Raw genomic sequence first — 27,676 nt, forward strand, 5'->3', positions numbered from 1 at the left:
TAAAGGAGCACCTAACTCAGTCTCTTGGTGTGATCAGGCTTTTCCCTGGAGTTCCTTCCTGTAGTCTTGGAAAGGTAAGCTGTAAGTATGGAAGCTGCCCTTTTAATTCTATCCCTTGTTGGTCCAAGAAGAAAAGTGTAGACGAAGAGGATGCTGAATTGGAATGAATGTTCATTGTAAGGGAGAATGTCTTTAAATAATTTGTTATATACTATTTCTTCTTAAGAACTGCCACCTCCATTGTTACCCCAGATCCTGCTTTTAACCACAGAAAGAAGGAAGGAGGCTTAAGATGCAGAACAGTAAAAAAAGAACATGTGTTCAGAAACGGACGGATGTGTAAATACCTCTCAGGGTACAGGATTTAGGAGGAATACCTTGTGGCCAGTAATAGTCACTGCCCTTCTGAAAGAAAGGAATATAAACTCTTCTAAAATAAGTTGCCTAGCACTACAGATGCAGCCTGTCCAGCTTACACAGCCAACCTTTCTGAGCAATTAACTTCACAGATGTTTGATCTTTCAATGTAGTTTTTACAGAACATGATAAAAGTACATTCTGAACACAAAGTTGGTATCATCCAGCTTTGTCCAGATCATCCTAAACTTCCTTTCTGTGAGCAAGTTTCATTTAACTTTGAACATTTTCTCATGTAATGTTAAGAGATATGATCCTTTGAGGAAAGATGTGGTATGTAGTTTAATTTGTAGTTATATTGGGGCAACATAGTCTTGATCTTTTATTTACAAAACAGACTAAAAATAAACATCCAATTTATTTATAAAATGCCTTTTATCTTTCTCCAGTGGAGATTTACAATTAAAGAAATTTAAGAATTAAAACCTCAAACTTACTGTATTTGCTTCCGAATTAGAGACAAATGCAAGGTATAAAAATTTAGAAGTTGAGAAAGGTAGAAATAATTGCTATGCCCATTGGACAGGTGGGATTATGAGATTTCTACCAATGCCTGGTATCGAATTATAGTTTTGGCAGGTTATGACAAAACAGACTGTATCTTAATTATACCAGATTTACTGTAGGTAGGTTGAAAATATGGATTATTTTTTTTTCCTGTCACTGTGATGATGGCTAGAATAGTATACAGAAAGAAGATACAATAGTGTGAGATATCATTACTGATCTGCAGAATGCATAGATCTGATTTGCATTTATTCAAGATAACTAAAATAGCTTACCTTTTGGTCTTTACATATCTCAAGCTTTTGTGGCAATATTATTTGTACTCAAAAACTCATTGAAATCATGGTGACATACATACATGCACACACACAGTTGCGCACACATATGTATACTGCATCATGTGTTAATTTTATTATGTTGTGTGGCTGAAATCCTGTAGGGTTTTCAAAAGTATCCCTCTGCTCCAGGGGAGTTCGAGATTTTGGGTTTTGTGGGGTTTTTTTTAAACCGTTAACTTTTAAATTTTTGGTAGGCATCATATAGCAGTGACAGTCTTCACAGTCAGCTGCTGGCTACTAGTGTTCTTTTTTTCCTTGCATTCCCATGGAAACAGGTCTAATTAGCACAAAATCATTTCTTAAAATTAGTATTGTATTTTAAAATGGCATCTTTACCATCACTTATATAATAACTATGTCCATGTAATGTAAAATCAAAGCACAGCTCTGTGTTACCTGTCTGGTCACTGGCTCCAGTTGTAGTTTCATTCTCAGGCAAAGGAGTGTTGGAATAGGTGGAATATTAGACTTTTTATTACTTTCATGTTTTATTGCTTTCTGTTTGCTAATTACTTGCTCTCCAAATATTAGATTTCAGGGTAATTATGTAATTAACTGGTAGTTTTGTATTTGCTCTAAAATACAAATGTGTATTTCAATTAACTTAGGACTGATTGCACTACTTTTTATTGTTTGCCTGATACTAATTAGGATAAGTTACATTTTTGTTATTTTTTTATGACAACCATATCTTTAATAGCTTGTTCAACTTCCCAGTTTTAAACATTTAAATGGCATTGTCTGTTTCAGGTTTCAATCCTGAGATGAGATAGTGCAGCCAAAACAATTCTGTCATTTTCTGACATTGAGACTAGAAAAGAGCATTGTTTTACGTGTATTAAAAAATGATCTGATTGATCTTTTCTTGAGAAAAGGAAGCTACTCTTAAGAAACTCCAGATGACACCCTGCTTTGATGAAGGCCTTTTGGGAGGGATTTTCCTTTGCAATCTTCATTTAAATCTACACAGATTTGAGCAAATTCTAAATATGTGAAAAATCATAGAGACATCATGTGTTCATGTTATGCAGAAGTTATCTAGACCTTCACATTTAATCATGATAAAGATGATACCAGCACTTGGGATGTTCCAGTTTGAGACAGCAATTGCATTCCAGAATTATGAATTGAGACATAAGGGAATGATTATCCTCCTTTTCTTGTTCTGCTCGACTGAGGGAGAACAAACAGAAAACTGCAGGATGCATGTTCCTGAGACCACAAAAAACCCAAGTCAGCAGGGTTTGGTATAGAAGAACAAGCATAATATAATAGAGTAGAAAGGAAGAGAAATAGGTTGGTTTTGAATACACTGGGGGTCACTGTATAGACAGTGACTTTTCTAGAGCTTTATGTAGTGTGTATGGCAGCTTTTGGTAGATGTGGTGTACTATGACCAGCTAACATAAAAGCTGTATTTAGAGGAGAATAAAGCTAGTGTTAAAAAAAATGAGAATAACAAAAATATGGATACAACTAGTAGAATTGGGGAATGTATACTTGGTTTTACTGTTATTTTATATTATGCTTCTTATGGATAGGACTGGAGACAAAACCCAATTGTTCAAGGACCTTACAGACTTCCCTGTCATCAGAAAGAAAAAGGAGGAGATCCTGGATGTGCTTTCTAAAATCCAATTGCATCTGACAGACATTCGTAAACAGATTAAGAATCCTTCTGCAGAATATGTTACAGTTTCTGGTCAAGAGGTAATACAGTGTCTATTACATATGACTGTATCCTTGCTTGTCTAGAAAATAGCTTAAAAGTTAGGGTTAACTAGAACTCTTTTCACTTATCATGATACTTGATGAGGTCATTTGACTATAATCTTTTGTACAACTTTAAAGAACAGTTTTGTGACAGTGTTACTTTTTCTATTTTTTAAGCCGATTACATAGTGATTTAAATAGTAAAGACACATTAGTGCAGTTGAATTTCGTGTAGTAATGGCTTGCTTTTCTGTATATATAAAAACTTGCATACTTCCAGGGTTAATCACATGGCTATTAAGTGCTGAAATATTCTCAGAGAACAAGGAAGCATAGCATTAGGTTAATTTGAAGAATGCTAAAATGATTTGTAAGTATTGATTGAGACTGTAATTTGAAAGATGGGAGAGAAGAGGAAAAGTAAAATAACATTTATCATTCTTTAATATTTTTAATTCTTAGAAAAGATATTTGCAGACTGGAGCTTTGTTTGCTAGATGCTGTGCAAGTGTGGGCAGGTCACGCTCTAGCTGGCTGAGAAGTTCAGTGCAAAAATAAAAAAATGGATGACAGTTCCTGCCAGACTTGTAGGGGAACTGAAAGGAGCAGTGAGGTAGCACTGTTCAACATTGTTCTTTGGGAGCTAAAGTGAGAAGGTTGGGGAAAACTCCACAGAAAATTAGGAAAAGAAAGGAGTTGGGAAACTGAATCAGAGTTAGGAGTAAAAGAGATGAATCAGTGAGGATAGGGAGGAAAGGAACTGGAAGCAGCCCCCTGTCACATTGAGAATCTAGGAAGCTGGGAAAGACCCACGATACACACCAGGGAGCAGACAGGCAATGCTGAAGTAAGAGAGCATCTGGGAAGGAATGAATTAGACATAGAAGCGTTTGATAAAGATTTTGAGTAGATGTTTCTTTAGATGGTGAAGCTGAGAAGAAGAAACATGTGGCTGAAGAGTTGGATAGGGTGTCAGCATGGATGGTGAAGTCCAAGAGGAAACGTGAAGAGTGCATTTTGAGTGTTGCTGAGGAAAGGAAGAGCCAGAAGTGGAGAGATTACTCTCAAAGAGGCTGAATTAAGAGGTGGATGATAACACGTGTGTGAAGGAGCAGAGAAGAGTTGATCAAAGAAATGAGAGCATCTGAGGAAGTAATCAGATGTGAACTGGACAGGAGGGTTTCAGAAACTGTCAGTCACTGTGCACATGTTTAAGAGAGGAGGCCTTTGTAGCAGGGGAGGACTCAGAAATCATTACAGACAGAGATCTTTCTTGTTTATTCACAGAAGGAGCTGCAGAGGTTAGGGATAGCTGTTACTTAATTTCATCTGATATGGGTGTTTCAGAGAAATCAAAAGAAGCAGTAGAGGAAGTGTTAAGAATATGGTCAGTGAGGAAAGGAAAGATACTAAAAGAATGGAAGTGATGGAAAGGGAATTGTATGGGAGGCATAGAGCATAATGGAGGCAGAGCATAGGCATAACAAGAGTCTCTGTGAGTTGAGCTTGCTCTTCCTCAGATCTGTATGGGCTATTGTTCTTACAGCACTCTGATAGATGTAGTATTCAAATACTCCTTCACAACAGACCCAGGCAGAAGCAGGTTTATGATTTGCTAGTTCAGGAAGAGAGATTGCCAGGAAACTTTTTCAATGTCTCTCCTTACTCGGAACATCTGTTCAGGGAACAGACTTTCTTGAAGGGGTGGGGGGGTGGGGGGGGAATAAGTCAAACTATTTACTTCTTCATGTGTGCCCCCAAACCTATGATTATGAATACATGGTTAGATTTTCAGTCCGCCCACAGTTTAACTTACATTTGTAAGTTCCTGTTCTGATGAAGATCCAGTTGGCACATACCTTTTCCAGAATATGGGGTTACGCCCACATCTATCTTATCTTTTGTTTTCAGACCTCTAATGTAATTGTAGTATGCACTAAACAGGATGGAAGGCTGTCTGGATAGTGATAGCATTGCTATTAGTTTCAGGCAGGATTTAAAGAGAAATTGCTATATTTGACAAATATTTGCTTCTTGCATTGCATAAGCAGTACTTTGATCTCAGTTTATTTAATATTGCAGTTATTTGTCTAATAGGGCTAAGAATTAAAGGGTAAAAAAGAAAATTATTTCGTTGTTTTGAAGAAGATTGCAACCTCTGTGCTTCTTTCTCACTAGCCACACAAACAAGCCAGGCAATTGAACTGACTGTGTTAATTTAGACTGTTCAGAGTTCAGTTAGGCCTCCAACATAGACACAAATGTGGTACTGTTTTCTGTCGTCTTTTTATAAACACAGCATGTTTAATTGTTTTGAGATGAATTTCAAAAAAAACCTGTAATACCAGCACATCAGCAACACCACTAGTGGCAGCAGAAGTTGGCTTACTTTCAAATCTTTATAGGTTCCTACTTCTACCCATTTTCAGTCTTGTTACCTCATGTGTATTAAGCAATTTCAGGGTTTCTACAGTACCAAATATTTTAAAAGTGTCTAAGGTGAATTAAGAACTAGTGCACTATGTCCTTGCTGGAGTCTTGTGCTCATGTTAGGATTATTATTCTTGTTTGTACTTCAAGGTGATTGCTGGCTTTTCTGGTGAGGTGTGGAAGTTTTTTATCTGAATCATACTAAATGTAATGAAAAAGCTTTGTCAGATGAGAATCTCGTGGTTTTCTGTAAAGGTGATCAGATTCTGGGTTAATCTAATCTCTGCTAGAAATTAATTTTCCAGCTGAATTCTTTTATTTGAGAATGCCTCAATTCTTTGATGCCTAGGACCTTGGGCTAGTGTTACAATGATAACCGATATGAATCATATAAAATATTGCAATAAACACATAAAGTAAATTGCATTGCACTGAGCCTCTTGCCATTGGTGCTGGCTTCCCCTATTCCTTCCCTTTCTGACTGAGTTGATCCAAACTTGAAGCAAGGTACTGTAGATGCAGTGATCCGAGATTCTGAAATCTTGTCTGTGAAATGTTGTAGGTAACTGTGGCTCAGTATGAATCCCTGATCCCTAGACAGGAAGGCACATCTCACTGATAAGGAGCAGCCTCACTACAGGTGGTATTATAGAGTCAAGTCTATGTAAATGCTGAATTCTCTACAAGGCTCTGTCAGGATTGGGTAAGCAATACTTACTAGCTTTAGTCTGGTTTTGGCTTGATAAGAGGGACGCAAGAAGAGTGTGTTAGTGGATGGAGGAATAGAAGGGCAGCAACATGGTAGGGCACAAAGCCAGCTCAGTATAGGAGTTGCTCTTTTGGCAGAAAATGTGTATGTCATAACCCTCACCCTGGGGAAAAAAGAATGTTAGATTCTGGTCTTCTCAGTCTCTTCAGGCTGAATAAGTTTTTTTTTCTCTGATTCATGCAGATTTCTTGATATATAATGATTATGGTTCTGTAGTATTTTTAACTTCCCATGATGTGTAAACTTACATTTCTGTTTATTTTAGTTTATGATAGAAGTCAAGAATTCCAATAAATCATCTGTACCATCTGACTGGGTTATGATCAGTAGGTATGAAAAATGTCTTTGAAGTTTATACTATTTAAATGTATAAGGAAAACAAAGTGGTATTTTGGTATTACATTTAATTACATATACATTCATTGCTCCATGTGTTTGTGTTTGATTTTTTTAAACTGAAAACCAACCAACAAAAATAGTTATGTTAATTTATTGCCATAATAAGTTTTGCTTAAAACCAAACAAAACCAGACTGAAAAATGGAGTTCTTAAAATGTGCTTTTTATATGGTAGATCCTTAGTGTACTATACTACTTGCTTAATCTTCTAAAGTACAGGTACTGGTATCAAAAAACTATGGTCTTGATTCAGTAGTGCCTGTAGTTTGTAGATGCAAACCTTTCATAAAATTTTGATTGTTCTTATTTTATTCAGAAAGGTAATGGTAGCTGTGCAAATATCAGTCTGTGCATCTCAATAAACAGAGTGTATGTAAAATGTCATTTTACTTATTCAAACAGACAAGCTTTGCTTGCTTTAGTACTTAGTGTTATGTAAGCGTGATTTTAGATAGTTTTGGATACTTTTTCCAGTAGGTGAAACAGAGATGCACTGAATTATGTAGCTGGCTGCTTTTATTTTCAGCCATTCCTTTTATCATTTAAACGAGTTGAATACCTTAATGGTTTATGGTGTAGAATCCATGTAAATGCTAAATTCTCTACAAGGTCTGCTTTATGTGTGAGCACAAACATTGTGAGACAGGCATAATCAAGGTGAACACTGAAGTGATGTTCTAATCACTTATGCAAGAATTCAGTATTAAAAGTGCAAAAATCAGTTAGAAAGATGAACAACAAATTACAGTTTATCTGGATTTTGTAAAAGAATGCCTGGAAATGCCAAAGTGAGTCCTTAATGAAAATACATAAATAAATAGCAAGTGCCCCGAATGGGAACTGTCAAGACAGTCTATTTACTAAGTTTATTTCAGGCTTATTGGGACTTTTTACTTTTTAAAGTGAAATTTTTTCTTGGAGTTCATTGTATATGCAGTCAGAGAAAAGTCATCCATTTGTGCAGTGTATTGTGCAACAGAACTTTGTGAAATATATAGATTTCAGTGATAGATGCTACATTATGAAAAATATTTCAAAAGCCTTCTGAATGGACAGTGGTGCCGTAACCAACCACTTTATTCCCAGTAAAGATCATTGGAATCAATAGAGTTTGGTACCATAATAAAAGATTTATTTTTTTTTTAACATCAGTTTTCAAGGCTCACAGTGAGTAAGAACACTAGTCCAATTTTGCATGGAGATGGTGTAACTGATTGCTTAGTAACCTTGATTTCCTATTTGGCTTTTTTCTCTCTTCCAGTACAAAAGCTGTCAGCCGTTTTCACTCTCCTTTTATTATAGAAAATTACAGACATCTGAATCAGCTCCGGGAGCAGCTAGTCCTTGACTGCAATGCTGAATGGCTAAATTTTTTAGAGTGAGTTTACAAAATAGAGTCAGTTTCTATAATAGTACTTTCTTTTATTTATTTATTTTTTGTTACAAGAACAGAAAAAGAAGGATGCTTATCTTATTTTAAAAAAAAGTTGGTAATTCACTTGTTACCCACGACTTTAAGTATAGGCAATTAAAATATTGTTCTTCAATTTAAAGCATTTGAAAGCAAGACCTTTGCAGACTGTGTCCTGAGACCAGCAGTGATGTCTCTAGAATTTAAAATCCTAATGAAAATACACTATTAAATATATAAAGTGGCTTTCAAAATTTGATAAGTAATATCACAGCATTAAGAACTCAAAAGTATGACAGGCTGTAAATGAGTGAAACTGAATCTGGGAGTTTTATTATTATTGAAGGGCAATGTAAGTGAAAATAAAAAATTATTTATAGTACAAGCTAACCAAATTAACTTTTAATATTAATTGAAATAGAGACAGATAACTTTGCTGTTAAGTGTACTATTACTAAAAAAGTAGTAATAAATCAAGTACAGTTGCAGTATTACAGTTTTTGAGTTAGGAATGTTTAGGGTGTTTGGGCAGTTGTTTGAGTGCGATTCTCAATAGCCCTATATTTTGTATGCTAACCCTGTGCTTGACTGTGAGTCTGTTTGCTAGAAAGTAATGGGAGAAACAGATCTTCCTCACAACTGGCATGGAAGATCGGTTTGTCTTAGATCAGCGTTCTGAATGGAGTTATTTGACTATTTAGCTAAAGGATCTTTAAAATGGGAGTTTATAAAATATTTCTCAAAATTCTGAATACCTTTAAGTTATCAATTACTTTTTTACTTCCATGAATTACAGACTCACTGAAATTGTCCCTCATGTAATATAATTTATATATAATTAATATATAATATATAATATATAATATATAATATATAATATATAATATATAATATATAATATATAATATATAATATATATTGGCTTGCTTTCACTTGTGCATTTTTCCTCATTGCAAAAACTTAACAAGTTCCTTCTGAAGTTGTCTCACTGGACATAATTGATGCCAAGGTTTGCCTTCAAGTCGGAATCCAACAATTCTGTAAATCTGGTGAAAACTAGAACAACGTTCCAATTCACTCTTCTACAGATTTGTTGCCTTTGCAATACTATAAAAATAATTCCATTAGATTATGTGTTGTGTTGTCACTATATTAGTAGCGTAAATTTTAGTGGACCTATTATAACCTTACTTCCTACAGATCTGCTGCTTTTCATGTCTGCTTTGCTGTGTATGATAGCAGCATACAACAAGGAAATATGTGTGTAGGAAAGTGCTCTTCTTTCCCACCCCTCCATTATTTATTTATTGATTTTTCTCCTCTACTGGCTTTATATTTCATGTTGTATCTTTGAGACTAGGAGAGGAAAAAACAAAATTCTTGAGGACTCTACTGAAAACTGTGTTCTTCTGGTAACATTATTGTACTGGGGGAGGCAATTCCATGAATGGAAAATGAATTCTTGAATTTTCTGTGGTAGATATGATATTTCATCAAAATTGTAGACAACTCCTGGGTTCAGGCACTTTTAGTGGGGTTTTTTTGTTTGTTTTATGGGGTTTTTTTTTTGACTGTAACTTGCGTTTGAAGTGAATTGGCAGTTGGGATTGAGTTGTCACATTGATAAACCGTAGCATTGTTATAGACCTCATTTAGGCATCAGGGATCATCTGCAGACCCTTTATATACTAACTAATGAATTTCATTTTTCCTGCTTTTTTCTGCTTAAAAATAATTCACTGTTACAGTGGGAGCATGAAGTCCGTCTTGTGTAAGGTTGTGTCCTCCTATTGTAACTTAATACACTACTGGCAGAATTGAATTCAGGGTAATTGAAAGACCATAGGGGCCCTGTGAGAAGTATACATAGGGTATATTCTGACACTACATTTGTATCTGTATGAATTTTTTTTTTTCTCTTCCTCCTGTTATTTTTCCTTGTTTTGGCATAGCCATTTTAGTGAACATTATCGCCCTGTGTCTAAAGCGATTGGTCACCTAGCAACTGTTGACTGTCTCTTCTCATTGGCCCAGGTGGCTAAACAAGGAGACTACTGCAGGTAATCAATTTTTAATTTTTATTTAGGATTTTACAGGGAACTGTAAGAGAGCATTTAAAACAAATTTGATTTTAATATGTGTACTATGATAAAATGCATTATTAAAAATGTTTACAGTAGTTTCAACTTAATGTGATTTTTGCAAAGCAACACATCTGGGTTTAATGCAAATCTGTGAACACTGCAGTTCATATTTGACATCTTATGTTTGTCTGTCTGTTGTTTGACCTAGTTTAGTAGGTAATATCTCACATACACATAAATGTATGTTGGACTTTTCATGTAGATTTTTTTGTCGTTTTTCTTTTTTGTTTTTAGCAAGGTCTGAATTTATAATGTCTTCTAATACCTAAGATTCTTAGATGTATGAGGTGTCTTTCAAAGATTTATGTAGGGTAGATAATGGGTAAATATTAGTGCCAGCTTCCACAGCAGTCATGATGCCTCACCTAGGATCTTGTGTTAGATCGATGAGCTGTGCACATCCTTCTGCCCAAGACCCACACATGCACCTCAGCACTACAGCTTGAGACTCTGGTGTTGCCAAGGCTGTCCTCCCTGCTCTCAGTGATGGGGAAACATGAACCCGCAAGTCCTCCTTCACCAGTGGTTGGTCCTGAGTTGGCCCCTGAGCCTGTACACCCTGTAACTTGGGTCTTCCTGCCCCTCCTGACACTACATCTCTTGCACCCACACAGAGACAGTCAGTCTCACTGGGGTGCTGCCTTCCACACCATGAGGTGTCTGTCACCAAAGGCACTGGACAGTCACTGAGTCACTGCTTCAGCTTTCTGAGTGCTGTTTTAGGGGCCCACACTGAACTGTTTCTGAAGTTTACTGGAGACACAGCTGTAAGGGCTGTGTGTTTCCAGTCCCCAGCCATTCATTCTGCCAGACAGTCCACATAGACACAGCACTTTTCAAAAGAGAGTAACTTTTTAAGTATTATCATTGTGGGGCTGCTCTGCAAATGCTTAGGAATAACCATATGAAATAGTAGTATTTGAGAGCTGTGCAAATACAGCAAGTCATGTATTAAATGGATGTGGATGAAGGGAAATCAACTTACATATGTTTCTGTCTTATACAACATTAAACATAATATTGATCTCTTCTGGACTCTTGGGATCTTGCGTGCCTCTATCAAAATCTCGTTGAAAGTAATGGTGCACTTATTTCTGTATACTCAGATGATAAAACAAACTGAAATCTGATTAATTCAATGTGCAGAGTTTAATTCACCGAATTTTAAACAGTGGCTTAGAGCTTATGAACTGGCAGGAAGAAGGCCTTCTCAGTGAAACTTTAGCTGTAGGGAAGGTGTCAATAATTAATTTTGGAGGGCTACTGAAGGAAAGTTAGGACTTCTGTATTAACTAGTTCAAACGTTTCAGAGGCATGTTTTTGGATTGTGAGGATCGTTTCATATTACCCTGCCTGAAACATGTAAATAAGTCGACGTCAGGAGGAGCACTGTTGCTCTTCATATTTGTTGGTGAGAGCTAAGCACTTCTTACAGTTCTGAGGCATCTCAAGACCCCTGTTTTGGGAGACTCATCCTTTACAGACATAATGTATAGCATCAGGGCTCTCAGGCAGCAAAGTTAGATACCTAATGGTGATGAGGTAGGTAGCCTAAATCTGATGTTTGAGTATCTTTTCTGCAGACTGACTTTGTTCAACTTTAAGGAATGCTGTTGAAAAGGTGGTACATGACTAAAGAATGTGTTATGCATTCCAAAGCAATTTTTAAAATTGTTATTTATTGTTTTCTTACTGCATGACACATGATTGTCTGATTGTGGGAACAGAGTTCAGGGAAGACCTTTTGAATGACTGTGACTGAGACCCTACTTCTGCAGGCCCCATTGTCTGAAACCAGAACAGGCAGTCAGCAAGGCTCATGACATCCTGAAACCACATCCTGTCTCACAGTTATGTGGAAGGAGGCTTGAGCAGTTAGAAGAAGGGAATTTGTTCCAAAGACAAGGGCAGAATTATAAAATAGCAGATGGATCAGCTGTCATCTCGGTCTCTTGAATATAAAGCGAAAGGGGTACTAGGAAGTGCTTCTTTCTTTTCAGACCATCACATTACAGCTCCAAACAACATACCCATCCAGGAAGTGAAGGGTGAAATTTCCTTTCTTTGTCCTCAGAGCCTAAGACTGTCTGTATTGGTTTTAGCTCAGCTGTACAACTTCTGGAAATACCTTTATGCTAACAAACTGACATCCTATCAGCTTGCACCTCCTTCCCCACTGCTTTGTCCTCCTAATATGCCTTTTATTTAATCACCACTTTCCTTTCAAATAGCATCATCACTCTTCAACCCAAGAAAAATCATACTCCCCACATACTGTCTTCCCTCTAAAGTCTACCCAAAGTGTCAGTTAATTTCCAGTCAGAAATTTTTGAGACTTTATTCTGGTATTCCCTTTTTCTCAGCTGCTGCCACTTTTCTTAAGTTACTACTCTTATTTCAGAGTTACTGTATTTCTAGTGTAGGAAAATGTTGCTGAGACATGAAACCACATTTACCTCTTCATTGAATGCTAAACCTAGGTTGCAGAAAACAAAAAGAAATCATAGTCATAATTCAATGGAACATGTTGCTTTTACTTTTTTTGTTCTGTGAAGAACACACAGCTCTTGGAGATGGAGCTATTCAGACATGGAGATACATAACATAGAATTATATATGTTATATTAGAGACACGCAGACAAACTTGTAGCTAAGGTGGAAGCATTTGAGACAAAACTTCATTTTACATGGTTTGGAGATGAGAGAAAAATTGGTAGTATTGATCTGGCTTGCATATTCATTTCTATAAAGGTACTGGCATTTCAGTTGGATAGTAAGCTCTTTCTAGAGACAGTTATTGTTGGATGACTCTTCTACATGTTTGGGAGTTGCTGTCAAATTATGAGAGCTGCTAATGTTTATAGGAGAGTTACAGCTCTCTCATACTCATACTCAAGCTCATGTCTTTGATTTGACACTTTGCTCCTGGTCTAGTGGAAGGTATCCCTGCCCATGGCAGGGGGTTGGAACTAGCTGATCTTTAAAGTCCCTTGCAACCCAAACCATTCTGTGATTCTATGATTGTATCATTTAATCGTGTTACCAGTCATAATATACATCGTTGAACAATTTCCTTTACTCCCCATGCTCCAGTTAGGACTGAATGCAGTAACAGGCTGAACCAGTTCATGAGCAAGATCATTCTGAGAATAAGAAATGAATCTGCAAAAGTGGCACGTTGCAGAAGCTGGTGCAGTGCTGGGAAGAAAGACGACTGTCCTCCAGTTTGGGGATTTTGATATTGCTTGTTCAACTCATAGTTCTTAGTATTTTTTAGAATACACATAAATAAGAGAAAACAGTCTCTAGGTAATGAAAAAATGAAGAAAATACTCTAAAATGTCTTTATCCAATCTGCTAGTATTTTTTGTATAACTGAATGAAACCAAGAAATTATTCAGAAATATTTAATAGCAATAATTCATTTTTGCAACTTGTATTTTTTCACAAAAATCTATGTCATAGATAACTATTCTGCAGGCTTTAGTTACAGTAGGTATAAATAATTGGTTACAATAAACATCAAAATTAATGTCTTTTACTTTTTGCAGACCAACTGTGCAAGATAATTGTCAAGAAATAATTATAAAAAATGGGAGGCATCCTGTGATTGATGTACTTCTGGGAGAACAGGATCAGTATGTTCCCAATACCACTAACCTTTCAGTAAGTACTGATATACTATTTGAGCTTCAAAATCATTCAAGGGAAGGAATCTGGGATTTGCTTCTTGTCCAGGAAGTTAAAATAAATAATTTAATCATACAACTGTCAGCTTGGTTGCATTTCAGAAAGATACTGCTAGATATGACTACATCTGTTTTGTCCATTTTCTGGTATCTTGCAGGCAGATTCTCTCTTTATAACATTGTTTAGTCTCAATGGCGTAAAGAAAGGTGATCTCAAAATTAGGAAAATTAAAGTTTTAAACGGTTACTTTTGAAAAATGAATAGTTACAGGTTTTTTAACAGCATCATCATCAGGAGTCATCATTTTGTCATAATTTTATCTCAAATTTTTGGATTTTTTAAATGTACAGAATAGTAACAACTTAAGTTTCTGTGCAAAATGTTATAGGCTTAGTTTTCCAAAAGAATTCTAAAATAGCTGAGATTAATTTCTTTTTAGGTGTTAGTATTAATTTCATACAGACTTTCTTAATATGACAAAGCAGACTTGGAGTTCTGACTCTTCACTAAGTAATATCAAGTACACACTCTGTAGACTGCACATTGGTTGTAAGAAGCCTTTCATATTAACATATAATAAAGATCCAACCTTGCAAGATGTAGGTCACAGGCTGTTACTTGTAAGTCTCCCTCTGGTTGTTGTTTTCTGCAATAGAGAATGGTGTTGAGAAGTAGTAAGACTACTAGTTGCTTGGTGGTGTTGTCAGTTGGTCAAAGAAAGTCAGGTGGCTACTTCTTAACAATTTCTATGCGACGTTACCTAAATTGTATAACCCAATTTGTCTAAAATTATTATAAATATGACCTAAATTGTCTAAATTTGCTATAAATTTGTAATTACCATATGTAGGAAACGTTAATGTATTTTATTTCACATATCTGTTTCTGATAAGCATATTTTAGTTTGTTTCCTTCTTTTTTTCCTGAAAAACTAAAATCTTTTAAATTACATGTCCTTTTGACATTTTGTGGTTAATACTTAACTGTTTGTGTATTTTTTTTTAAATGCTACACGTCTGTTCATAATATAAAAGATGGGCTTTTGACTGAACTCTGAATATGTAACTGCCTTTTCGTAGTAAATATAGAAAAGGTATGAAACAGATGTCAGTGTGGAGCATTGCTGTGATAAACACCATTCAAATTTGTATGTATTTCTTGGGAAACATTTTTAAATACTGTTCTATACTGAAAAATGATACCGATATTGTGCAATACTTCAGGGAATGTTTTCGAAGTTATTTATCAACTACAAACAAGCAACAGATGGCATTTACAAAAAATGCAGCATTTCATTCAGTAATTATCATGCACTTTCCCCCATTAGTCCCATTCTTATGTTGGCTTTCTAAATACTGAATATTGCAAAATCAAGTGATCATGGTAGAATCACTCCTGCCTCTGCTGTTGGTTTGAGTTCTCTCTTTTTTGAGAAAGGTGGGTGGGAACCCGTTTTATTAAAGTGACTCTAGTTCTAAACTGATGTGTTTGAACCAGCAGGAAAATGCATCTCCTGTCACGTTTTCAGCTGAAGTGTTGTTGAATAGCTAACTTTAGGAAAGCTTTCTTGCAGTGCCTGTCTTATTCTTCTATTCCTCCTCTCTTCCTCAAACATTAATGTATTCTTTTAGTACTTTTAACTTCAGCCATAAACTCCAATAAGATATTAACTTACAGTTGCATGCAATTGTAAGGGCAGATGGGTTCTCTTGTCTGATGTTACAGCATACGTTCTTTCTGAAAGCTGGCTCCACAAACCAGCCACCAGTCTCACAACATGGTTGGAGGGACCCTGGAGGGCTACCAAACATATGCAAGAAATTTGTGGGTTTTACCAGATGAACTCATTCCAGTTTTAAGTATCTATAAATTCTGTTGTGTTGAGCCAAATGGTGGCCTTGACAAAGTTTTAGTAGCAGTTTTGAAACTATACATTGGAGACTAGAATATACTTTGTTCTTTGATAATCATACGCATTTTATTACATCCATCCTTTATTCCTGATAATGGCATTTCCTGGATTCCAGCTTTATTGTGACTTCCTTATGGATGGGGTTTTCTTCACAAAATCTAACCAGCTTTTTACATATAATACTGATAGCATTTATTTTCTCTATGATCTGTATTATGACATAAGTGACAGTTCTACCTGAATTTTATTTGCTTCCCTATTAACAGAATGAAAGCTCAATTGAAAAATGAATCTGGAAAGATTGTGAAGTTTGTTCTGTGGAGACTGTTGTGACAGTACCTGATCAGTTCCAACTTTCCTAAGTAGCATGGCTAATGTTCATTATACACAGCTTGTCCTTTCTTCCACGCCCCTCCCATAGGGCAACGGAATATGCTGGCTTTTGGTTAGTTCATCAGTTGTTGGATTTCATTTTATGTATCCAGTAGAAAGGAGATCTCTAGTTGTCTGAAATCCTTGCATAACTTAATTTCCTAGTCTTGATTCAGATTATGAGAAAGCTTTATAGACCTGTTGATGAGTTTTAATTTTGTATTAGCAATTGTCTTGCACCGGAGGAAGACAGTTTCATTCTGAAGCCATAGACGTGAGCAGTACCATAGTCTTACAGCTGAGATAAGCTCTTGCATCTAATTTAATTTTCCGTAGTATTTCAGTGTTGAGATACACTGATTGATCAGAGATAGGATACAGTCTGCTCACAATATCTGTGTTTCAGTCAAGTATTTCCAAACTTGGCAATGTCTTGATTTCTTGTTGTAGCTGGTCTGTTTGAATGTGCTTATGTTGTACCAAGGCAGTAATTATGAATGGGTGTAAAATCTAGGTGAGGTCTTTGTCTGCCAGATCTTCTTCCCATTTGGCAATGAAAACTCTTAACTGGAGAGGAATCCAGATCACAACCTATTAGGACAGCACTGGCTATACTGAAAGCTAGTGAGTTTCTTCCTTTCTCCAGAGAAAATTGCACAGAAAGTTCTTGGAGTGCTTCCTTGGCTCCTTGGTGGAGAAAGGGAAGGTTCCCCCTCACTCTATCCATTTTGCTCAAGGGTAATGAAAGTTGATTGTGATGCTTCTCTCACCAAACTGGAGAGATCTTAGGAAGATTTATCCATTGAGACTTCATAATATCTTGAAAAGCAAATACAGTGAACTCCAAGAATGAAGGAAGCAGTTCACCTAGAAGCAGAATGTTTAATCCTGAGGACTCTAAGCACATACACACACCAGACTATCTTACAGGAGCACCATGTGCAGGACAATATATTTGACCACTGTTTTATATTTCCAGGGAGATGGTGAAAGGGTCATGATAATAACTGGACCCAACATGGGAGGAAAGAGCTCCTATATAAAGCAAGTTGCACTGATCACAGTCATGGCACAGATTGGCTCTTACGTTCCTGCAGAGGAGTCAAGAGTTGGTATTGTGGATGGTATTTTTACCAGGTAACCTTTCAAAACTTGCTGTATGTTTATGAGAATGTTATTGTGGCAGGGTTTATGTGTATATCAAAGTATATTTCATTTTTCATTCAGAACTTTATAATCTATACTTGAAGTTTGTTTTTTTCACTTCAAATACATGCATCGGTTTGTAGGTTTTGATTCTGTTTTTCTGGTAAGCTATAGTACTTGTTTTGGAACCTGTGAATCTTTAAAGGATAAGAATGTTAACGTGTCTGTCTTGATTAAGATCCAGTTATCTAACTTTATCTGCCTGACTGGACATCTCAGCCAAATTTATTCTGTTGGGTGATAGCCAAATGATGTTTTCCCTAAAATGAATGAATGCTGACACCTATAAAAATTATGTCACAGTTTCTGCTGTGCAGAGCAACTGTATATGCTCACAATATTTGAGACTGAGAATTTGGGCCTGTATATGTTCTCTGCTTACTATTCTTCCTGTACTATCAGTCTTGAACACATTTTACTTGATGTCTTTTAAAGAATGAATAATAGCAGTTCATTTCACTAAGTCTCTATTTTAAGATAGTGCTGAGTAATTTTCAAAGATTATCAGTACAGTCAAAACTTTTGTGTTTTATAATCTAATGCTACTAAGTATCTTCCAGCTGTTTTTAAAACCCCTTTTTCTTTAATCTATTTTTTAATCAGCAGAAGTTCTGTGTTACTGATGGTATTTGAGACGTATAATTATTTATGGTTATAAGTTTCACAACAGTCATGTATGTGTGGTAGAATTGTCTTTCCTGAAATTCTAGTTCTGTGATGGCAGTGTGCATTTCAGAGTTAACTTTTAACAAAGAATCTGAAATGCCACTCATCTGGGATTGCTTTATTATATAAAGATGTGTTCTTATGCCTCACTGTGTCATGTCAAAAATGAATGAAATTACGCTTTGATGCACTTCAATGCTACGCAGTTGAACAAATTAGAAAACAATTTATATTATCTTTCCAAAATTAATTGGAGCTGAAAATTCAAAATGGTTAACTTTCTTCCCCTACCCTGTGTTGAAAGTAATTGACGGGTTGATAGGATGAACATTTCTCAAGGGGACATGGAGATACACAAGATCTGATTTACTTCACAGAAAAAAATATTGCAGTGTTACTAACAATTTGAAAATTATTTTTGTCTTCCTCTGTGTCTTGTAGATGATCTTAAGAGTACTTGTGTTCACACTGACAATTTCTAATCATACGTGCTTAAGTCTGTTACTCTTAAGCTTAGTATCCAACTTGCTCAAGTTTTATTTGATGGTCATTGCAACAGGATTATTTTGGCAGAAAAATTAAGAAATCTGACACATCACTGGGAGTGCTATTTTGTTTTGTGTCCACTAGAAATTGAACAAACTGAGGTTTGTCCTCTACAGCGTGAAAACCTAGAAATGAATATATCTGCATTCCAGCTGATCCCCAGTGTATTTCTCTGATTCCACTTAGCTTTTCTCTATATTATAGGTATTTTTCACATCTGTTCTGATAAGGTAGTGTGGTTGAAGGTAAAACTTACACTTTTAGATTTCAGGCCCAGCAGACCTAGAGTGTGTAATTTACTATGAGGTTTCAGACCATTTAATTTGGAGCCCGGACAGATTCTAACACATAGGATTGACTTCCCCCCCACCCCCTGTCTAAATTAGCTTTGGAAGCTCAGCTGGATATGCCATTCTTCATTTAGTGTGAAATGTGTCAAATACCAGATGAATATACTAAAGAATTACTTAAATTATTGTCATTGCACTGACAATTGCGAGTAATCTAATTGGGTCAATATTAACCAAGAAGAAATTGAAAATATATTATTAATGAATTAGTTAAATGGCTAACAGGAGGCAAAAAAATATGAATTTATTGCATTCCTTCAGAAATCCAGGATGGTCACTTCAGTGTATAAATGATTGTCAGTGGAACTGCTTGTCTGTGCATCTATTTAAACTTCTGTCTTCTGTGTAGTGTAATCTGAGGGAATAGATTGTACTGCTGGGACAGGCATTAGCCATTTGCAGTGTCCTTACAGGGTCCTTGTCCCAGTTGTAGCTTTCCTTCCAATACAAATGTTTAGGAGAATACTTGCCTCATGATTTTGCTTCAGCCTGAGGAGTATGGGGGCTTTCCTTGCTCTACATATCCAAGTAAAGACAGCGATGCTCCACAAGTAGGTGAGTTGTCAGTGCTCCTTTTATGTCCTGCTATATTTGATTGTTGTAGCCACAAAGTGGTCTTTACTGCCCAGTCTGGTCTTTGCCTAACCCCTACTCCATTTTCACCTTCTCCAAATCATGAACTTCACCCTGTCCAACAAGAAAATGAGTAACTCACCAGATTCTGCAACTCAGAACCTCAGGGTGTACAGAGGCTGTTCAGGAAGACAGCACCTCTGTTTTGTTTTATTTGTGGGTTTTGGGTGGTGGGGTTTGGTTGGTTTTTTTCTTTAGGGTTTTGTGAAAGGTCTTAAAATATGTAAGTCTGTTGGATCAAGTTAATGTGGTGTTATATTCAGAGTATTTCTTAACCCTGAGAAGTTATCCCTGTAAATAGTTTTTAATGCCTGGTTAGAGGAGAGAAAGTAAATTCATATGCCACATGATATGTTCTACATAGTTTCTTTAATGCTGTGTCTGGCTCAACATAGATTTCTAAAGCCTCATCTTTTGCCAAGAACTCTCCTCTGGTAGGGAATGGGTTTGAAGAGATTTTCTCTTAACTCACCCCCAATTTTGTTTTCTTCTTCTGTGTTCTGTTTTGGGGCTTGTTTCTGTTTTTTTTTTTTTCCATGGGCTAACAGCTATGCAGACCTCCTTTTTGCACTGCCACCCCAGGCCATAAGTGTCTTGCTGGAAAATGGGATTTCTTTGCTGATAACTTTGGTATATTTTCAATCTTCTAAAAACATTCCATGGAAAGATGTCAGGTTCCAAGTTATTTTCATCACTGCCATGGTGTGTTGTTTTCTAGATGCTGCTGTTAGCATAGCACCCCTGCTCTGAGGGATGCTTTACAGGCTGACTCTGAGGAGTTCTGTGCATCAGAAACACCAACTGTTCTGCTGCTTGCTACAGTTTTTTGAACATTGGTGCTTTATACTGCAGTCTCTTTTTCGTTTGTAGACTGCATCTTTTGAAGTGTGAATTTATATAGGTTTAAGAGATTAACATTCGTCTAGTATTTGTATCTTGTGTTCTAAGTAGGGTTTCCATGGAAATTGAAAGGTTGCTACTATGGTTATTGCTTTGGATATATTTAGTATTTACGTATTATAGCTTCTCTAAATTGACTTCAAGTTCTGCATTATATTAAACGTTTTTAAAGATGCAAAAGGACTTGTATTGCTTACAGGTACCGTGAAAATAGGAATGATTTATCTTCATTACTGAGTGTATAGACACAATACAGTACTAAGGCTAGTCCAGGTATTGGTTTATAATATCCTAAAGAGGGGGAAAGGGAGAGAATCTTCCACTGCATAATACCCCTAAGACCAGATGATATGCTGTTACAAGTCTGTAAATTGAAAACTTGGAGGGGTGGGTGGGAATAGTAATATCCTACAGTACGCTATTTGAGTTACTGACTTCTTAAGAAAGTCTCTGAGTACTCTTAATGAACTCTCCAAAATCTCACCTTTTGTATTGGTAAAAGCAACCTTCCTATTCCCATTGCTATGCTTTGTGTCTAATCCTGGGAAGGGGGTGCTAGGGGTTGTGAAATAAGTAAAAAGTTTGCTTTATTGTTAGGTGGCTTCAGCTTCCTAACATCAGGCTAAAAAGACACTAAATCATTCTTCAGATTTCTGTATTGTATTAGTAAAGCATTTGTATAAAATTCTCACTTGAAATTCCGTACTTTTTTTTTTTTTTCATGAGTCAATGTCTGTGTAAACCATGTTCATACAAAAAAATTTCTGCTTTTCCGACCTTATGCTATGCCCATTATTTAAGGTATATCTATGTAATATGGAGGAAGTACACAATATTTTGAGGATGTTTTGCTGGTTGATCTCTTAGTCTTTTTTTTTTTCCTTCTCTAATAATGGATAATGTTATCATGCAACCTTTGCTTAAAGAATTCAAATTAATCAGTGCCATTATATTTAAGAATTTTAAAAGAGTTTTGGAAAGGTCAGCAGCCAATCTATATTGACTTTTAATGGGATTTGAACATTTAATTATCTGATGTTTTAAAATTCCCATCTGAGTTTCTCCTTGCAGCAAATGGGTTCAATTTTTGCTTTAAATTAACCTTCAATTTGTGTTAGTTCTTCTAATGTAGTTATTCAGACATTGAAATTAATATAATGTTTCTCTGTGTAGAAAGACAAAGCAAGTGTGGGCACGCACATACAGAGGAACTAATGAAAGAAATTCTGTAGACCTAATCATGTGTTCAGAAGAGGTGGTTTAGCTGCAGAAGAAAGCTGACCTTTAAATAGGTCCCACTTACAATCAATTACTGATATAATTTCTTACAGCTGTAGACTTCAGCCTACTTCCTGTAGGTCACTAGTAGCTCTTCATCAGGGTCAATTTTAAAGATTGAAGGAGAGAGGGAGAATGTTATAACAATTTGATGGTAAAATATGTTCAAATAAAGAAGCTAATTAATAGTTAAATCTACCAGGTGCCTTGTATTCAGGATTTTGAGGATCAACTTATTGACATCACAAGCTGCCATTTAGAAAGAATACTGTGAAGAACACCTAACTCCTACCAACCCTGGTACAGGGAGACAGAAGAATTTCCTTTCTAGAGCACTTACCTGTCTGGCTTTCTCTTCTTGTATTAAAATAAAAGCTGTTTCACTTATTTTAGTGATAAAATGCAGGTACGCACAGTCACAGAATAGTGACATATATCTTCTAGTGAAGTTTTATAACATCAGCTAAATATGGCATACTATTAAAGGTGCAGCTTCAGTTGTCTGAACTAATTCGATGCACTGTGCTTCAATTGCATTTGAAAACTGCCTCTTGCAAGTTATGTGCCACATGCTTAAAGGTTAAAGGAATAAATAGAAGCATCAGTAAGATGCATGTAGATTGTCCTCTCATGCACTTCGTCTCTCTCAAAAGAGTTGTTACGCTGTTTACAGATTCTCAACATGTCTTAATCCATATGATGGCAAAGAAATAGAGTTTGTATTGTCTAAGAAGGTATATTAAGAAAACAGGGATGGAGGACGTTGGTAATTCAGGTTAACAGGCAATAGTGGTAGGTTGCCTAGGTAAGCAGCAGTTTAATACTTTTGCTTTATATAAGACATGCAGTTGCCTGTACTTCAAGGCAGTTGTCTTGGTATAGTCTCTGCACATCACATGATCTGTATTTAGGTGTATAGAAATTTGTCCTACATTTTATCCTTGTAACAGATGATTTAAATGTATTTTTAACATGGAGGGCACTCCTCATTGCAGAGTCTATAGTTAGGAGGTACTCACTTAGCTCAAATTCCACAGTATGTATGAAAAAGTGAAAACAGATGGTGGCTGCTCACCTTGGCTAGGGAGGGACAATTTTGTTCTTCCAGCTTATTTTACATGTCTGTATATGAGGTCTTTCAGATAGACATGGCCACAGGTGGAATCCTGAATTTAACTGTTCCAGGGTTCAGGTTATGTATCTGATTTGGTATTTTCTTGTCTGTGTCCCTTGTATAATGATCTTGAACATGTGTAATAGTTGCTCATTCAACTAAAACTGGAGTGCAGAAATCTTCAGGAAGCTCATCCTTACATGTCTGTTTGACATGACAAAGCTGCAGAGCCATACAAATTAGGCCCTCTGACTTTAAGCTGTTGCCCTCATAGAGTGACCCAATGCTTCTGATTCAGCCGAAGCTGTGTCCTGCTGAGGTACTTGCATGTGTTCCTGGCATACATCTGGTCTGCCTGCATTCCCAGATGTGAAAATTGAAAGAAAGCATTAGGTTCAGGCCTTAATTCTTGAAGATGTCTTTGAAGGCAGTCTTCAGACCCCAGTGCAGGCACCTACTTTGTTCCCTTGCATGCAAAGGAAACTGCTTTCAACTTTTGTATCTTTGGATCTGTAAGGAGAGGGAGGAGACAAAGGAAAGGAAAGAATGTTTTCTGCATTGGTTGCGAACTGCCAGCCTCCCCCAACACTGAAATAATGAGGTAGTCTCATACCCCCCTCATCACTGGCCCTAGTTGGGTCATTTTATTTCAAATCCAGCAGCGAAGATCTAGTTCCAGCTACGTATATTGCCAAGGAGTGGCAGTTCTGAGTTGATCATTGGATTCACTAAAGAGAAGGAATTTTGATTGCTGCAAGGGACAACTCCTGAGAAACTTCCCAGTTGGAGATCACCTTCTTCTGTTGAAAATTGCATTGGCAGACCTACCCATGTGTACATGTGGTAACACAGTTCAGAGGACTCTCTACTCACCCCCTCACCTGTCTTCCTAGAGTCTAGCAAAACATATATGAACAAGCTGTGTCAGGCCTTGAAAAGACATTCCAGGTGCACACATTACTTAGTTTGCCATAGGAGCATCAGTGAGCAAGGTACTGCCAATCAGTCTCAGACTAGCACATTACTCCAGCCTGGCTTTTTATCCCAGTTGGGCCTGCTTTCTAGTGACAGAGTGGCACTCTGTCTTAGAGGCCCCTCAGTAGTGCCCACCAGGTAATCCTCCTTTCTCTTCTAAGAAACAGTATCAGGTGCAACGAAAGCAAGCTCCTATCTTCTCAGTTCTTTGGACAGTGACCATGCATGTTTTCAACACTTTGCACAAGTCAGTCAACTTATATTATGCATTCCAGTATAAAGAAGAAATGGCATTATATATATAACATGGTGACACTGATGAGATTAAATCTCTTTTTGTCAGTAGGAAGCTGCTTTAAAGGCCAAGACACTTCCATCACAGAGTCCCTCTAAGTGTGTAACTCAATACATCGTGCTGTTCTGCCAGCTGGTGGCTGTACTTCCCTTGTTGCTCAGGTAGTATTTTCAACTGATCCTGAAATCTCCAAAACTGAGATGTGGTGCACTCCGCTTAAATTTGTGAGTGTTCCACACACACAGGGGAGAGAGCTTGATGTTATATCAAAAAAAGCAGTATTTGAATGCCTGCTTGATGATGTGACTGACGCTCATCATTTCCATCATCTTGTGAGCAGAAAGACCCATGTCAGTCACCTACAATTGGATACACAAAAATGGGAGAGGAAAGGTCATTTGCATATCCCAAAGTGACATTTCTTGTTTGAGTTTCTACAGCCATCATGGATCCCTTCACCCATATTATTTCTCTGCCTTGATTCTAGTCACCTAAAAGAGAGTTTGTGGGCCAGAAAATAGGGGAAAGTTTGTGCAGGCTGTGCAAGAATGCGGGATGCATGTAGCCCATGGGCTCTTTCCCATAAACCTTCAAGGACTGTAGGTATCTGTTTCTGCAAGGTGTGTGTGAGAGGTCTGTTCAACTTTTTTGTTGTGTTTTGTTTTTTTTTATCTTGTGCCAGAAAGCTCTCATGTCTTGTCAATGGCATGAACACTAGCTGGGAGCGCAAAGTAGAGATGCAGAGGACTCGGGAGAGTGTACATAATATGGTATTTCTATTACATTCTCTTACTATGCACAGCAGAGCATGGCTATTCCTGTGCTGCGGTGAAAAAACTGGCATATTGCTCTGCCATTTAGGAGAGGCACAAATTTATTCCACCTACAGGTGTATATTACAAAGGCAGAACTGTGACTAGTAGTTCTTGCGTTTGATACAAGGGACCTTTAGGAACACCTGCAGTTGTTTTAAGGTCCCTAATGTTTACCTTGTTTTGGTGTGGTCTAGAAGAGAAGAGATGATAATCTGGAAACAAATGCTGCTAAAGTTTACAGGACAGTTTAGGGATAAAGGATTTCTTCAAAGTAAACTAAAAAAACCAACAAAACTCAGCCCTTATTATTCCATATTTCTTAAAAGGCTGTGCATCAAACATGCCATAATGCTTTCTTCTGTATGTTTTATTCAAAATGTTTCTTTGTGTAATCTCTACATGGGAATTGACTTTCAAAAAGGTGGGGTCTTAGAGTAGATATATTATGAATGTTACCTCCCTAAATATTTTAACAGCTATTTAATTCTGACAGCTTGACAAATGCATATTACTGTTTTGTCAAGAGTCTGTGGAGCTGAAAGAAACTAGTAGACAAACCTCACTATTTTCTCTCTCGACAAACTTTTTTCAACTGGATAAATTGCACATATTTATGGCATCATTACAAATTTTAGTTCAATTAAAAACCGTGATGGAAAGCAAATATCATGTTAACACCTGTAAACATTTGAGCAATCAGTTTTGAATATTGGTATTTATTTTTTCTTCATTGGAATGTCACCATCATTAAAATTTGGAACATACTTAAACTTATATGATTTACTTTAACAGATTAAAATGTTCCAAGGCTTTTTAAGAGTACATTTTATAGGAAGTCTTGAGAAAATCAGAAAGCACAGGATGGAGTGGTACATGAAGCAGGAAGAAGAGAATGTTTCTATCAAAGTGGAAATTGAGTGGAAGATGTTTTCCAAGTGCTTTTCACAATAAATTGAAATCTGAGGTAAATCACTTCAGAGTAAAAACAAAATAGTCCTCTTAAATATTAATGGAAGTGAATGTTCCATTGATCTAACTTCCCAGCTTTTTGTAACTAGGCAAATTATGTTGCACTTAGTTTAATTCCAGTTTTACCAGCTCATCATTAGAAGGATGTTGCACAGGAACAGGGCAGAGTAGAGAAAATTTTTTATTTAAAATAGTAAATAAGTAACAAGCGCTGTTATTTTAGAGCTTTACTGCAGAAATAGTGCTATTTGCACAGCAATGAACAAACATCGAAAAGGAGCAGTTTATGCCCAGAACGCAGCTTTGTTGTCTTTTTTTGCTACTTATGCATTGCTTGGTTCACAGATAAGCTGTAGTTGCAAAGAGACTGCCCAGGAACTTGCTTGCTTGAAAATGGTTTAGAAGTGTTATTCATTAGAAGTTTGTTCATACATAGAGATTTCACGGAACATGATAAAGAAATGGACATCCTCCATCCAAAGCTACTGTTGTGTATTTAACCTTGAGTGCTGAAGGAACAGCAAGCTGATGATATTTTAAAATGGTTACTAGTGTGTGGGAAAGACTTGCAGAGCTTTTATGTCTTAAATGGACCTGTCCCATCTTATTGTCAGTCCATTATTCTATGAGTGGACTGTGATGGTATTGCTTTCACCCCTTGAGGAGGTCTGCAGTGATTTTTATTTTGTAATAAACCTTAAACAAAATATACTATACTTGGAATTATACATGAGAGATTATATAATCATTGATTTTTATTTTTTTTATTTTTTAATCTACTGAAAAATCTCTCCCTGAAACTGCTGCATTATTACCAATTCAGGGTTTCTGTGCCTTATTCGGAATTCTGGTACTGATCACAACCTCCACAATTAGTCAGATGGTTAGTCTGGACTGACATATGTTTTGTGCATTCACATACTTAGCAATAATAAGTTGTTGTTCTTTATAACAATCTTGAGTATTTTGCCAGAATAACATATAGTCTCTCATTTTTGTATCATGTGCAGTATCACCAGTTACCAAACTAAAAAAATTCCTTGTTTCCATTTATTGCTTTATTAAGCTATATTGGTTTCTTCAAGACTTACAGGGCAAGATTATGAAGATTAGTCTTCCTGAGTGTCCTAGAAATATCAGTTAGATCACAAAAAACCTGGCGTGAAGATTCATCTAGTCAGCTTCTTCATACCATTATCATAAAAATCTAGGCTATGAAATTCTAGTCTTGAGGTGACAGCAGTGTTTGGCAGGGCAGCGTGCAGGCATCCTATGAAATACGGAAATCACCAGGAGATTGAGTACTGAATAGAAACTGTGGAGGAATTTATCTCAGCAGAGCACCTTGTCTGCACATTACCTGGTTTTGGCCAGAACTTTGATTAATGCTTGGGGTTTTGGTGGTTTTTTTTGTTATTTATACCTGAAAATAAATGTTTAAATTTCAGTCATTTAGATTTTCCTTTAAAAAAAAAACAAACCCTAGATTGTCTCCATTTGCCTGTGCAGTCAGAATCTGTAAGATAAGGGTCAGAAAATTTAAAAGCAAAGGTACTTTTCACATCTTCATTTATTTAATACATATGTAGTAATATTGCATACTGGTTTTGCCATACACATCAATTTATGTACTGTGCAGAAAAGTAGGGAACTGTTCATACAAAGCAATCCTAAGTGACTGGCAAGTCCACTTGAGAATTTTATATACTGATACGCTAAACAGGTATTGTTTGCCTTGCTCTGGAAAGCAATGACAGTCAGACAAACGGAATTTGTTAGTTGTCAAGAAACCAAAAGTAGTTTTCAGAAATGTTACTTTTTTATGGCA

At 36.5% G+C, this 27,676-nt stretch overlaps 1 protein-coding gene across 2 annotated transcripts in view; it reads left to right on the forward strand.

The window, feature by feature from the left end:
* The window catches only part of MSH3 (mutS homolog 3), a 118,790-nt gene that overhangs the window by 75,455 nt on the left and 15,659 nt on the right, over positions 1-27,676 (forward strand). For both annotated transcript variants that reach the window (XM_026866590.1, XM_026866591.1), the window contains exons 15-20: positions 2,804-2,972; positions 6,440-6,504; positions 7,834-7,950; positions 9,936-10,043; positions 13,679-13,793; positions 17,081-17,238. In XM_026866590.1, coding sequence (XP_026722391.1) covers positions 2,804-2,972; positions 6,440-6,504; positions 7,834-7,950; positions 9,936-10,043; positions 13,679-13,793; positions 17,081-17,238 — 732 coding nt within the window. The remainder of the gene's footprint in view (positions 1-2,803; positions 2,973-6,439; positions 6,505-7,833; positions 7,951-9,935; positions 10,044-13,678; positions 13,794-17,080; positions 17,239-27,676) is intronic.

The sequence above is a fragment of the Athene cunicularia genome (genome assembly GCF_003259725.1).
Source record: "Athene cunicularia isolate RWA chromosome Z unlocalized genomic scaffold, athCun1 chrZ_part3, whole genome shotgun sequence".
Classification (NCBI taxonomy): Eukaryota; Metazoa; Chordata; class Aves; order Strigiformes; family Strigidae; genus Athene; species Athene cunicularia.